Genomic DNA, 15,565 nt, shown 5'->3' on the forward strand with positions numbered 1-15,565 from the left:
AAGTGTAAAGTGATTTGTCAAAGGTCTGTTGACTGAGAAGTAGAACCCAGGTCCATTACTTTTAGTCAAACCACAATGTCTCTCCCTCCCTGTCTCATTCATTGAGAATTAAACATATGCCAGGGAATGTACATTGTGGTAGAGATATGGAAATAAAAGACTAGACCCTTCTAAAACCCTGTCGGGGGTCGGAGAGGAGGAGCGGTAGGGGTTGACAGCCCAGCACTCTGAGATGGTAGCAGTACAAAGGAATACAGTACCTAATTTAGTGTTGAGAAGGGAAGGTCGACAGGGGTTTTTTTGGAAAATATTAAGAGTGGGAAAGGCAAAGAAAGTGAGGAAGGACTGTGGGAGTAGCCTATGCAAAGGCTGGTATATGAGAACATGGCACATTTGCGAAATTGCAACTAGATAAGTGTTGTTGTTGACATGTAGTAAGAAATGAAGTTGGAGAGGGGTAGGTGGGCCAGGTTAGGAAAGGACCTTTATGACTTTTCTAAAAAAGAGTTTAGATTTTATCTTTACGGAAGAGTGGGAAATCCCTGAAAGGGCTTTCTGCTTTTAATAAAAGTAGCACACTCTTGATATTCACAGAAAAGTGACAAATTAAGGTCCCTTAACTCCTCATTCCTACTTACCAATGATAACTACTGTTAAAGTTCCTTGTAAATTTTTCCAAAATTGTATGCCTTAATTTTTGTATTCACAAGCATGTGTGAGTATATACATATATATCTTTAAACAAAACACACAGTTGATATATAGTAAAATGTATTGTTCTCCAACTTACTCTCATGTGATATTTCTTGAATATTTTTCCATATCAGCACACACAAATCTATGACATTCTTTAATAACTACATAACATTCCATTGTGTTGTTATACCATAATTTTTAAATCACTCCTCTATTGGTAGACAACTAGATAGTTTTTAGATTTTTTATTTTGCATACAATGTTTCAGTGAACATGCTTGTGCATATATCTTTATATACTTGTGCAGCTATACCTGTAGGTTAATTTCTTAGTAATTGAATTACTGAGTATATGTACATTTTAGATTTTAATAAATATTAACAAATTTTCCTCAAAAAAATCATTACAATTTAATGCATACCTGCCCAAAGTGTATGAAGTTAATGTTAAGAATTTTTTTGAATTTTCTGTTAGATTCTTCATCCAACAAATAATTACTGAGTACCTACTGTGTACCAAGCACTGTGGTGGGTAATAGGGAAAGTGTTCAAGGCAGGTGGGATCTCTGCTCTTTTGCAGCCCAGAGTTTAAACCACGGAACGTCTGCAGGTATTTTGTTTGGTCTCTACGGTTTTTATTATTGTTTTTTAAATTGAATTTCCAGTTTTTTTTTAAACCCTGCAACATTTTGTTTTCAAGGAACTATGAATCTCTTGTAGAGATAATGCTCTCTGAAATGCAGGCTTAAAACATAGAAGGCACCTAACTGGATGATGATGATGATATTACTCTTTCCTGGATTGTAAGTCCTTTTAAGGCAGGGTCTACGCGTGAACTCTCTTTGTACTAAATTTTGGAAGGAACGTTAAAAGCCACATGGTCCAGCAATCTCTCCATCATGTCCAACCTGTATTTGAATACTTTGTTTGAATCTCTTTGTTTGAATCTCTCCATCATGTCCAACCTGTATTTGAATACTTCAGTTTGGCGGGAAGATACCTTCTGTTCAGCCCTTTCCAACTTTGTGCAGTTCTCTCTGCTTAGTAGAACAATATAATAGCCAGGTGTTCCCTTTTAAAATGAAAGATCATATTACCCTTGTGCTCAGAATCTCCAGTGGCTCCTCATTTACTCAGAATAAACCCTGAAGTCCTTCGGCACCTGACTTACAAGGTCTGTGGGATGTGGCAGCTTGTTACCTCGCTGACTTCATCTCCCACTGTTCTTCTCTTGGCTTTACCATACTGGTCCCCTTGCTGTACCTTATATGTGCCATGCATACTTCTACTCTTGGGCCTCTGTCCTCATTTTTCCATTTGTGTTGAATGTTCTTCCCAAATAACTGCAATGGCTAGGTTCCTCAATGTTATAGGGAGGCCTATGCTGGTTATCTGTTTAAAATTACACCCTGTCTTCTGCAAACCTCTTCTCCACCCATGTGCCCTATCTCTGTTCTTTTTCCCCCTACTGTTATCTTTGAACATATATTATTTACATATTACTTGTATTATCATTTGTTTTCCTTACTGGAGTATAAGCTGTACAAGGGAGGAATTTTGGTCTTTTACTTACTGATGTATCCCAGACATAAGGAATAGTGCCTGGCACACAGTTGGTCCTTAATAAACATTTCTTGAATAAATGAATAAATTTGAGTTTGCAGTCCCTGGTCAGCAGTTTGTTTTTTTATTGTTTTATTAATTTATTATACAACAGTATTATTTTATTAGAAATTACTATTAATTATATATTGTATTATATTAATTAGATAGTAAATACATTTGTAGTGCTTATATGCAACTATTTTAAGCACTTTATGCTTAATCCTGACAATAACTCTATGAAGTAAAAACTGTTACTATCTACCTTTTAGAGACAAACTGAGGCCAAACTTCCCCAAAGTCATAGCTAGTAAAGGGGAGGAACCAGGGTTCACATTTAAGCAGTCGTTTAGGTACCTGAATTTGCTCTCAATTATGACACCATGCTGCTCTTTTTATGTGAAGGAAATTAGCCTTCTATTATGTTGTGTTGCAGATCATTTTCCCTCTTTGTGATTTTCCATCTTAGTTTTGTGGTATTTTTTGCCTTCAAACTAGTTAATACTTAGGTAGTATAAATAATCTAGTAATATTTTTCTTTGAGGCTTTTTGTTTAGTTTTTAGCAGGGCCTTCTTGACTCTAAGATTTAAAAAATAAATTTACCCATTTTTCCCCTTAGTTTTGATTTGTAGGAGAAGCTTAAAGTAGTCATATACATATTTTATATCATCTTGACAGCATTGTGGAGATTTTGTTTGTAAGAGACAAGGCTAAAACCTGGAACAATGGTTAGGAACCTAGCATAGTTGGCCCTCCGTATCCATGGTTCCACAGCTGCAGAGTCAACCAATCTTTGATCAAAAACATTTGAAAAAAGAAATTTCAGAAAGTTCCCCAAACTTGAATTTGCCAGGAATGCTGGCAACTATTTATATAGCATTTGCATTGTATTTACAACTGTTCATATACCATTTACATTTTATTAGGTGTTCTAGTAATCTAGAGATGATTTAAAGTATGTGGGAAGAGGTACATAGGTTATAGGCAACTACTATGCTATTTTATGAGACTTGAGCGTACGTGGGTTTCGGTATCTTTGAGAATCACCTATGGATACTGAGTAATGAGGAACGACTATGCTAATTCAAGTAAGCGATAATTGAGAACAGGCTGTGGGGATAGACAGGAAAAGATTGATTTCAGGAAATATTTAGGTGGACACAAAGCACCAAGCTGATCTCCCTATGCTATGCATCTGCTTCCCACTAGCTATCTATTTTACATTTGGTAGTGTATATATGCTTGTTATCTCTATATGGCAGTTGCCTCTCGATGAGAACCAGTTCTTGCTGGTACATTTACCAAATGCATTTCATTTTTGAAAAGTAGAAATTAATTACGTGCTCCATCAGCTGAAGGAAAGGAGGTCAATTTATTTCGAAATGGTAGAATTTACATGGAAAAATTCAGCCAAAAGAAGTAAGAAATATGTATTGTAGGGTTACATTCAAGGTCTACAGTTGGTTCTACACGATGTTCATGTCTTTATTTTTACAGCATTCTTTTTTTTTCAGATTTTAAAAATTTTATGTTGCACATAATAGAGTTATTTCAAAGTTATTGAGAACTGTTAAATGTGATAAAAAATAAAAATTCTTTCCTTCAAAAGAAAAGAAAAAAAATATTTGGAAGGGAAAATATGCAGGTCTTTGTGACTGATAGCTGTGAGTCAAAGGAAGGACTCAGGGTTAAGTCCCAAGTTTCTGGTTGTGACAGTTTGGAGAAGGAGTAATACATACTCCTTGTGGTGCCGTTTATTGGTTGGATGGATGAATTGACGGAAGTCAGGTAAAACAGGAAGGAACATGTTTGGAAGATAAAATAACATTCAGTTCTGGATCTGTTGAATTCAGGATGCCAAATGAAAATCTCATTCTCAGTGCTCGTTAGGCAAACTCAGTAGGCAGTTTGATAAATGACTTTAATAGTAGTTTAATAAAGTAGTAGTTTATTAAGTTACTTTATAGTAGTTTAATAAAGAACACTGGGCTACTAAATTTAAAGCAGTGAGGTAGATGGCAGGTAGAAGCTGTATGGGTGCATGAGCTACTCTCCTGCCGTGTTCAGAATTACATCATTGGATGCAATAGGATTGCTTGGAAAGAAATATAAAGACTGTAAAAAGATTGTGTGGGTGTGATGTGTATGATATGGATGTGTTTGTAGCTGTATTCCTCATCACTCAGAAAAACTCAGATATTTTAAAACTAGGAAGGACTTTGGAGGTCACCTAATTTTAGCTCTATCACTTTATAATTTCTGAATACTTTGTTACTACTTCTGCTTGCTTTTTTCTCCTCTAACTCCCTTTCAGTTACTTCTGTTTTCCCACTTTTGTTTTTGTTGTTCCCTTTCTCTTTTTCACTTTTGACTTCCTTTCTTTGTAGCTTAGGCCTTAAAAAGGTACTGCTTAATTGATCAGAGACATTAAAAGAGGTTTCCAGCTTCCACTGTAGGGAAGAACTTTGGGGGCAGGGCTACAGTGATAACCAAATGTAGCAGCCACAACTATCCTTGGTTTTTTGCTACTCAAAGAAATGCTTCATAGATTCCTCCTAGTGCTCCATGTCATAAACACTGCTTTTAAACTTTGCTTTAGGAGCTGCAACCATGAATGAAGAAAATACAGATGGAACAAATGGATACAGTAAAGTCCGAACTGGTACTCAGAATGAAGCAGCATTACTTGCTTTGATGGAAAAGACTGGATACAACATGGTTCAAGAAAATGGGCAAAGGAAGTTTGGTGGTCCGCCTCCAGGTGTGAATTTGTTTATGTTCAAAAAATTGAATCTTTAATGTAGTCATTTACATCAGGTATATATCTCCACAAGTATCCCAAACAATAGCTCTTTCCTTGTAACCGCTGTAAGACGTCAGCAATCATTTTTACTGTTGTGAGGGAAAAGAGGTAGATTATATGTGTTATGCATGTCTTTCCCTTACATTTTTTAACTCTCCTCTTGGTTTAAGAAGCAGTTGAGAAAGGAGTCAGGATTAGGTCAGTCAGGAAAGGGTACTCTAGCTATGAAAGGGGAGGTCATTTGGGGAGGAATGTGAGAGTAGTGAGTAGAGGAGTGCTGTTTATACTAGATGCAAACAGGTTATTGGATATAATGTTTTGCCTTTCTACCAATAGCCAGTACAATTTCCTTGCTCAAACCCTCCAATTAACTTTCTGTCAGACTTTAAAGAAAATCTTGGCCTCTGACTGCATTGATGGCTACCATTTTACTCCTCCCTCAAGTATGCATTTCCTATACAGACCTGCATGCTCTGGTTGTTCTAATATAACTAATATAAAAAGCACTTGCTTTTCTTTTTTCTGATATATCCTCAAGGCTCATTCCCTCATTTCATTCAGGCTTTATTTTTCTCCATAGCACTTACTACTCGTCTCCTTTCTCTGCTGAATATAAGCTTCATGAGGGAAGGGGGCTTCTAGTTTGCTCACTGTTGTATCCCCAACACCTGTAATAGTGCATAGCACATAGAAGGCTCACAGTAAATTTGTGGAATGAATTACTGAATAGTGAACATAAATATCTTATTAGAATTTATTTGTCTGTTTATTTATTTTTGTCTTTCAGGTTGGGAAGGTCCACCTCCACCTAGAGGCTGTGAAGTTTTTGTAGGAAAAATACCTCGTGATATGTATGAAGATGAGTTAGTTCCTGTATTTGAAAGAGCTGGGAAGATATATGAATTTCGACTTATGATGGAATTTAGTGGTGAAAATCGAGGTTATGCTTTTGTGATGTATACTACAAAAGAAGAAGCCCAGTTAGCCATCAGAATTCTTAATAATTATGAGATTCGACCAGGGAAGTTTATTGGTGTGTGCGTAAGCCTGGATAATTGCAGATTATTTATTGGAGCTATTCCAAAGGAAAAGAAGAAGGAAGAAATCTTGGATGAAATGAAGAAAGTTACAGAAGGAGTTGTAGATGTCATTGTTTACCCAAGCGCAACTGATAAGACAAAAAATCGCGGTTTTGCATTTGTTGAATATGAATCTCACAGAGCTGCTGCTATGGCTAGGCGAAAACTAATTCCAGGTAAACTTATACTTTTTCAAAGGTTATTTTTCTGTGTTAACATTACTATACATATGGACAGACAACAGTACCTCATAGATCAATTTATGAAGATATGTAGTGCCCTTAAAGAGGATGGAGATTGTTTAAGGAAGTAAAATAAATCAAGTGATTCCAAAAGACATGAAGCTGATCTTATGAGTCATTATTTATAATAATTTACTGATTTACTGAATGTATACATTTTAATTTAGCTGTTAATTGTTGTTGGATAAAAATACAAAGGACAGTACCTAATTCTTCTAATAAAGGTCCATCTTTGAAGTGGTTTTGTTCTTTTGACTCTTAAAATTAATTTCACCATAAGTTCTGGCTAGGTTTGCCTTAGTAAAAACTATTTTGTGAGTAGGAAACTAATACTGACCAAATATATCAATATGTATTTGAGTTTCTGCTTCTTTGGAGAAACAGTTTTACTTAATTTTGACTTTTATTTGTTTTAATTGTCTTCAAATTAATTTATTCTTTTTTACAGGAACCTTCCAACTGTGGGGCCATACCATTCAGGTAGATTGGGCTGACCCAGAGAAAGAGGTTGATGAGGAAACCATGCAGAGAGTTAAAGTTCTCTATGTACGAAATTTAATGATCTCAACTACAGAGGAAACAATTAAAGTAGAATTCAGTAAATTCAAACCTGGTGCAGTTGAACGAGTAAAGAAACTTAGAGATTATGCTTTTGTTCACTTTTTCAACCGAGAAGATGCAGTGGCTGCTATGTCTGTTATGAATGGAAAATGCATTGATGGAGCAAGTATTGAGGTAACACTGGCAAAACCTGTAAATAAAGAAAACACTTGGAGACAGCATCTTAATGGTCAGATTAGCCCCAATTCAGAAAACCTGATTGTGTTTGCTAACAAAGAAGAGAGCCACCCCAAAACTCTAGGCAAGCCACCAACTCTTCCAGCTCGTCTCAATGGCCAGCATAGCCCAAGCCCCCCTGAAATTGAAAGATGCACTTATCCATTTTTTCCTGGAACAAAGCTTACTCCAACTAGTATGTATTCTTTAAAATCCAGTCATTTCAATTCTGCAGTAATGCATTTGGATTATTACTGCAACAAAAATAATTGGGCACCACCAGAATATTATTTATATTCAACAACAAGTCAAGATGGGAAAGTACTCTTGGTATATAAAATCATTATTCCTGCTATTGCAAATGGATCCCAGAGTTACTTCATGCCAGACAAACTCTGTACTACTCTGGAAGATGCAAAGGAACTGGCAGCCCAGTTTACATTACTTCATTTGGGTAAGTTTAAAAGAACTTTAAACAATATTGTAGAATATGAAATTAGGAAGTATTATTATAGATTATTTATAAATTCATTTCGTTTGAACTCAACATTAGTGGTGAGTATTTAACATAAATTTTACCTCAATTTTGTGAATTCATGGTAAATTTTGTTGAGACTTTTCTTTTGTATAAACTTCCTATATTTAGCTATTTAAACATTACTTACTTGGGGGGATCATTTAGTTTTGATTTACTTTAGAGTTCATGATCCTGTTTCATCAGTTTACTGTTTTTGTAATGACTAATCCTCATTTGAAATGATTTCTATATAAGTTACAAGATTTGTTACTTAAACCAATTTATAAGAGTGTTACTGCATCTTTGGTGAAGTCTACACAATAATCCTTTTTTGAGGGCAGGGATAGGGAGTTGGTAAAATCAGAGGCATTTCAGATGGGTCATGTGTAGACACAACCGTATGCTCACCAATCTGGAAATCTGTCATTATTACTCATGAAAGGCAAAAAGCATCATTAAGAGATGTTTATGACCATTCTCTTTAATTTCATGCTTTAAAAAAAGTAAGTTTCTCTAATGCATTTGAGGGATAATTAAGACAAGCTTTGGGCCATATGCTAACTAAATATTTGGCATTGTGAAGGAGGAGATGTAATATCACTCTGGTGTTTTCCTACTGCCTGTTTGTTACTGTGTTAACCTCTCCCCTCCCCCCGCACCAGTTTGTTTCATTTTTTAATGCAGCTATAGATTTCAGTTGGTTATTACTTCATGCTCAAAATAATATTTATTAGAAGAATATTGGCTTATTGAAAATTCCAATAGAAAGAAAAGGTGTCCTACTAAGGATTATAATTGTTCTTGATTATAATTGTCAAAGTCATAGCTTAAATTGATTTGTTATATAGTTGCAGAATCATACTACTGAAGCTTATATCTATTTAAAATTGATATTCTCAAATTTGTTAAGAAAAGGAAATTGAAAAGGAAAAACATTGTCAAAAGGGAGAGTAATTTTTATACACTATATAGACTTGCTTATCCATCATGGCCACTCCCATGGTATTATGATGAATATTTTTAGGAGATTCTGATTAAGAGGTGGAGTCAGAATTTTAGAGCTGAAGGGAGGGTTCCCTACAAGAAACTTTTCAGCAGTGTCCTCAATTATTAGTTTGGAATTTGGGAATTTTACAATCATCTAAGTTAATAAAGTCTTAGGTATGATTTCTGTTAATTTACAAAATAGAAATCCTTCCATTTTTCTTTTAATAAAGACAACTGAGTTAAAGATAAAATTAGGTGGATAGCAAATGATTAACATTAGGGTTCTTAGAGCAAATTGGATTAAATTATTCTTTTGGAGTGGAATATTAGGCATTCAGTTGCTGAGCAAGATACTTGTGTCTGATTTAACATGGTAATGCTGAAACATTTTATTTCTATATCCATTCATTTCCCTTACAAATTTAACTTAAATTTCCGAGATTCTTAAAACTGTTTTTAGTTTGTCAGATTTTCTATTTAAACATGGTTTACCCATCTGCTTTTTTTAAAATTAATTAATTAATTAATTTATTTATTTATTGGCTGTGTTGGGTCTTTGTTTCTGTGCGAGGGCTTTCTCTAGTTGCGGCGAGCGGGGGCCACTCTTCATCGCGGTGCGCGGGCCTCTCACTATCGCGGCCTCTCTTGTTGCGGAGCACAGGCTCCAGACGCGCAGGCTCAGTAGCTGTGGCTCACGGGCTTAGTTTTTACGCGGCATGTGGGATCTTCCCAGACCAGGGCTCGAACCCGTGTCCCCTGCATTGGCAGGCAGATTCTCAACCACTGCGCCATGAGGGAAGCCCCTACCCATCTGCTTTTAATTCGATTTTTAAGATGTTTTTTACTTGGGTCGTAGGGCCATAGTTAACTCCTATTCACCTGTAGTTCCCAAAGAAAACCCCTGTTCAGTTATAGCATTTCCAACTTGATTATGTTCATTAGGGATACAGTTAGCTTCAAGAATTGAAATTCTTAGAGGGCACAGACAGTTTGCTTTAGTCATTCTATTTCAGATTTTATAAACTTTATATCAGAACTGCTTAGAATAAAAAATTGAACAATTTGTGTTCTATATATGTTTTCAGTTTTAGTTCATCATCAGAGGCAAAAGCTAAGATCCACATATAAGCCAAAAATTTCAATTAAATACTAGGGCTTGTAAACACAAGGCTCGAGGCCTTGTCTACAGACAGTACCACAAAAATCGTTATTGTGATTAACTAGAAATATGAGTGAAGCTTGAGTTAAGAGGCAACTAAGCAGGAAAAGAGAGAGAATTCAAGGAAGTGGAAGAATCAGAGATCAGGGGTCTAGGAATCTTTGATAAGAAAGCAAATATCAGATCTTCAGAGGTCATTAAAGTAGGGGCAGGAGCTATAGACAGCCAGGAAGTTACATATTGCCACAGGGCAGGTTAAGAATAGATTGAATATTGTTGGCAGTGTTTGGGCTTACCTTTTCCTTTTAATATTGGATCCTCTGGGCTTTAAAGAGCTGATGCCTTTTTATGTGCAGTTTCCTTTAGATAAAGGTTGGGTTTCGCTGGATGGCTCAGGGTTGAGATCATTTGGTGGTAGTGATGTGTTTTTAGAGGGGAAGGGGTACTGTGTTACTGATATATCCTGCATGTTTCAAGCATTGGATTGTTTTGAGATCTTGAGAGGTTGCTACTGGTTCCTAGAGTCCCTTAAATGCAGTTCATTAGATCATCCTTTGCCTCTGTTTTCTTGAAGAATTTGAATCTAATTTTCTAGATAGTGAATTTAACTGCTATTTTAAGATGTTTTCTTTGGGTGTAGTATTTTTTTTTTTTTAATTTGCTTTGACACTCTTCTATTACCCTTTCAGTTTTGATGCTATTTCGAGCATTACTATCAAATCTTACCTTAATGATCTTTTGCTATTGTATGTGATATAAACAGTCATTTACCTTTTTATTTCAGAGCTCTTTAAGAATGTGCTTCTACTATCCACATTGTTTTGGCATTACCACGGCCATTTTTCAAGTCTGAAAAATAAAAGAGAAAAAAATTAGACTTTATTTAGATAAATGACGGTCATTGGTGTTGAGGAAAATAGAAGTTTTTTCCAAGGGAGAGCAGACATCTATATAAGTACTTAAACCCAGAGTACTTCTGGTGACCATTTAGTGCTCTTACTAGAATCCCAAATGTTCTCATTGCATAGTACCTTAAAATAAATTTTAAAAATATATTTTTTTTGGTTCCATTTATAGCAAGCTTTATTTTAAGCAAAATATTTTAAGAAAAGGTGAAAACTGGGGTTAATGCCAAAATTACCCCCCCACACACACCTTTTTTTATTTCAAAGATAGAGACTGTCTCCATCTTCAAAATGTCAGAGAATAACCTCCCTAACCTCACTGGGAACTCAGCACCCAACCAGCAGGTTAAGAAATTATCTATCACCTGGTTATATTAGGAAGCTGTAATAAATGGGATACTTACTGGGTTTAATGGGTAGAGTACAGACTTGGGGGCTAGGAGATAGGTTCTATACTAAATATTTGATGTATGGAAACATCTTAGGTCATTCAGTATCACATCTTTTTAAATAAGCCTTTTCTATCTCATAATTTTGTATCTCTTTAATAATGGAGCAAACTATCAGTGTGAATAATCCTGCTTTTGCTAAAATTTTGCCTCTGTTTTGAATCTGGGCCTTCTAATATTGCCACTGCTTTCCCCTGGAGGATTCTTCACCATCTAGGAGATCAAAATCAAGGAGATAAAGGAAAGTCTTAGTTTTGAAGAAGAAAGTCCTGGAAAATATTTAGTAGAAGGAGGGAGGTAGGTAGCCTCAGTGTGTGTTCATAATTCATTTTGTTAAATAATTTATTAACAAATAACTGTAGGCAAGGCATTTCTTGTCTCATTTCTGTGTTTGTGTAATCCTGTTGCAAGTGGTAGTTTTTTACTTGAATGACCAGCTAAAACTTTTAAAACAGAGGTGAAGAACCTCTGTCACAAACGAGCTTGTGCCATTGATTTAATTTCATCTGACTTTTGTACTGTTGTTTTGGCCATGACTGATAAAATTTAATTAAAGAACAAATCTGTTTTGAATGCCTCTCATGTGTTAATTGTACTTTCCTAAGAAATCTGGAGCTAAAGATAAATAAAACATTGTTTTGGCTCTTAAGGAGTCACAGTCTGCTGAAGAAGGCAAAGACACAAACTCTAAGCATAGGTTATTTGGGGAGTACAGAGGAAGGGGACACCTCCCACCTGATCTGGGTTGTAAATCTTGAGGAGAGTGTATGGGCAGAAAGGGGCACAATATGAGCAAACACCTATTAGAAAAACAGCGTGATGGTGACTAAATGGCAAACAGTTCTGTATAGCATTTGCTTTGGTGATTTCAGTGAGATTTTAAGAATTAGAAATTGAGAAGATGTGGACTTTTAGTTAACTGAAATTTTATCAGTCCTGCTTTTTGAGACTTTGCAGATTTTTTTTTTTTTTTTAGTACAACTGTGTTGACTGTGCTTGCTTTTTCTCTAAGTAATTTTTTTCTTAGATGAATCCATTCTGATTTGTGTGGACCATTTTATGTGTGAATATTCATTTTTTTATATCTTCTGTACTTTCTTCAGTATTCATTTTGTGTCTGACTTGCATATTGCTTCTCATATTTTGACTTTGTAATGACAAACATCATCAGAAACTTTAATTTTTTTCTCGTCATTGAGTGCTAAAATATTTAATATATATATATATATTCTAAGCATGATAGCCATTGTGTTTGCTATCCCTTTAATATCATTTAAAGATTAGGGGATTAGGTTTTGATTTCTGTTATCACTTGTAAGTTGGTTGAAAGTTATTGAAATAGAAGACACAGCAGGATGAAGGTATACTATTCTGAGAAGTTTTAATCTGAAAAATAATTGGTGCTTTTTTCTTATGAGCTATCATTATTTCCAGACTGATGGGCAGAAATGCAAAAATAAAATTTTGATTTAAAAAATTTGCCAATAAATTGCTTTGAAACAAAGAGAAACCTCTAGTTTTTTTAAATTTAAGGAATAATTTTAGAAGACACTTAAGCTAAGTATAATATAATGGTTATATTATAGTGAAATTTTATTATAAATAATTAGAAGAAAAATAATACTTTTAGAAAGTTATTCTTTTCTTTCCAGTTTTAATTATAGATTTAACTTTTATACTGTTTCAAACTTACATTTTAAAGAACAAAAATAATTTGCTGAATTTGCTTTAAAATTCACCTAGTTATGTAGGATGAGCACGAGCATTTTATACATTGATTTGTTTTCATATGACCAAGTGGTGAGATGAAAATTCCATTAACTCAACTATGTTTCTTTGACCCCCTGAGAGGGCCCAGTGTTCATGAAAATGTGTTTCTATTCCTCTTGAAACTTACAGGTTTTTTTTCTGAAAGATCATCATCTGGTATTACTCATAATTCTTATCTTACTAGCACTTGTATTAACGGACCATAATTGTTACGGAGTTGCTGCTATGAGAAGCGAAGCGTAACAGAGTAATGAGTAGTCAAGTAAAAGTAAAAGAAGCTGTAGTCTCAGCTGCCAACAAATTGTGACCTTGAAATGGGCAATGAATCGTTTACTCTTTGTGGACCTCAGCGCCTTCATCTCTAAAGTATCAGGGTTTTACTTGGTGACCTCTAAGGACATTTTTATCCCCCAAATTATGGTTTTGTTTAAAATATGACAAAAACTCTATGAAGTACCAAAAATAATACTTGAGTTTTTTTTGAGTGTGTACTGAGATAGATATTTGAATTAAAAATAGTTTAAAATCAAGAGCTACTTTTGTAGGAATTAACTCTTCTCAGTTTAATATTCCTTTCTTCATATATAATAATTCAAAGCTTATATTTGTCCACTTCATAGCAGAACAACTAGATAAAAAAAAAAATGAGTCAGTTACCTGTTTCATTTTCATGATGACAAGTATTACTTTTTATTTCTTTCCCTGAATTTGTCAATTAATTATAATCAAAACCAAGATTTTATAAAACAACCTAATTACTTAACAGTTCGGAAATTAGTTTTCTTTTTGTAAGAGAAAATCTAGGAAAATAATGATGCATATTAAAACATATCATGTGACCAGTATTTGTTCCATAGTTATGTTATTAACTGATGAATGTGATCATGTGATTTCATTTACTTTATACATTTATTTAGTCATGCTTGATCCTCTGTCCTACAATTTCTTAGTATCTTTGGTTAATACATTCCTAAAATATTTGTTCTAATATACTAGTTTTAATAGTAGCTACTGCTGTTTAATTTATAAATTTAATGTATGATATTTTTATTTAATATTTAAAAAAATTATGGTTTGTAAATTTTCACCTATTGTATCAAAGGCCACACAATAAATTTTGCATGTGCATTCTTAGATGTCAGCAGCAATTCATAATTTGCCACATGATGTCCCCTAAAATATTTTTCAGTGTGGCTTTAAAAGGAATTTCAATGTTGTATTGATTTTTCTCTCCTCTAAGGCTTACTTATTTTGGGGGGTTTAGAATAGTGAAAATCTATGTAGAGGTTGCACTGTTGTGCCTTTATTTCTGTTTCCTGTTTAATATTTAGTAGACAGTAATTGCTTGTGCTATAGAATGAATGGACTAGTGAATGGAGACAGAAAATGTTTTGGAAAAATGGTTTTACTGTGATGAATTTATTCAAGTGATCATCTGTGCTTTTAACCATTTTAAGATTATTCAATGTGAGTTGCTTCCAGGCCTTTTGGTTAAGATTAAATATAGTATCTACTTTTATTAGTTAATTTCAGATATATTATCTATCCTAGAGCAATTCATCCTCTATCCTAGAAGGATACATCCTCTATCTAAGATCTGGTAGTGAGTTACCTCTAAGAGGAGTGCACGTCCCTCTGGAGATTCAAAACAAAAGCAAACAAAATTAAAAAAACTCTAATTAGAATCTCTAAATTGACAAAATGTTAATAACAACTTGGATTTTCTTGCCCTTAAATTTGTAATATTTGGTTAAAGATCTATTAGTTACATGTGGGCCATTCCTTACAGCAAGTGACATTTGAGCTGTAAAAATGGCCTGTATATTGATTTTTATATGTATATAATAATTAATATTTTAAGAAAATGATTTATTTGGCTAGCTGTATACCTTCCTGCATTGCTTTTAATAAATATAATCTTACATACCACCCTGATAATGATTTCTACTATTTATAACTTTATGTTAAAAAGCATATAGGAATGCAGTCATTAGAAAACATGTCTGTTGTAATTGTATTGCCTGATAATTTGATGAGTATATTCTGAACTCCCTCATTTCTTACACGTTTAAACAGTATAGCTTGATTTTTTTTTTTTTAACTGATAGTTTTGAAGAAGGGAGTGCTTTTTTTTTTTAATTTTTATTTATTTATTTATGGCTGTGTTGGGTCTTCGTTTCTGTGCGAGGGCTTTCTCCAGTTGTGGCAAGTGGGGGCCACTCTTCATCGCGATGCGCGGGCCTCTCACCATCGCGGCCTCTCTTGTTGCGGAGCACAGGCTCCAGACGCGCAGGCTCAGTAATTGTGGCTCACGGGCCTAGTTGCTCCGCGGCACGTGGGATCTTCCCAGACCAGGGCTCGAACCCGTGTCCCCTGCATTGGCAGGCAGATTCTCAACCACTGCGCCACCAGGGAAGCCCTAGCTTGATTTTTATACACAGATTAATCAAGAATAAACGTGAATAAATTAACATTGTAAACTAGGATGTACAACTCCAGCTTCTTTTACACAGTAGTTATGTTGACCTTCACTTTTTCTTTTGCATATTTGATTTCCTTTCATTATATTTTCTAAGGAT

At 34.6% G+C, this 15,565-nt stretch overlaps 1 protein-coding gene and 1 long non-coding RNA gene across 10 annotated transcripts in view; one reads left to right on the plus strand and one right to left on the minus strand.

Moving 5' to 3' along the window:
• Window positions 1-15,565, minus strand: part of LOC309661689 — a 278,933-nt gene that overhangs the window by 242,490 nt on the left and 20,878 nt on the right. The window lies entirely within an intron of this gene.
• Window positions 1-15,565, plus strand: part of RBM46 (RNA binding motif protein 46) — a 58,712-nt gene that overhangs the window by 6,671 nt on the left and 36,476 nt on the right. For 7 of the 9 annotated variants that reach the window (XR_014264152.1, XM_082463537.1, XM_082463535.1 and 4 more), the window contains 3 exons: window positions 4,898-5,059; window positions 5,889-6,356; window positions 6,871-7,653. Coding sequence is in view for 8 of the 9 variants with exons in the window: in XM_082463537.1 (XP_082319663.1) it covers window positions 4,909-5,059; window positions 5,889-6,356; window positions 6,871-7,653 (1,402 nt within the window). In the remaining variant the exon portion in view is untranslated. Of the gene's footprint in view, window positions 1-1,636; window positions 5,060-5,888; window positions 6,357-6,870; window positions 15,454-15,565 lie in introns of those variants that run through there. The other 2 variants (XM_082463538.1, XM_082463536.1) reach the window with 2 other exon arrangements.

This window comes from Balaenoptera physalus (assembly GCF_965194825.1).
Source record: "Balaenoptera physalus genome assembly, chromosome: 5".
NCBI classification, from domain to species: domain Eukaryota; kingdom Metazoa; phylum Chordata; class Mammalia; order Artiodactyla; family Balaenopteridae; genus Balaenoptera; species Balaenoptera physalus.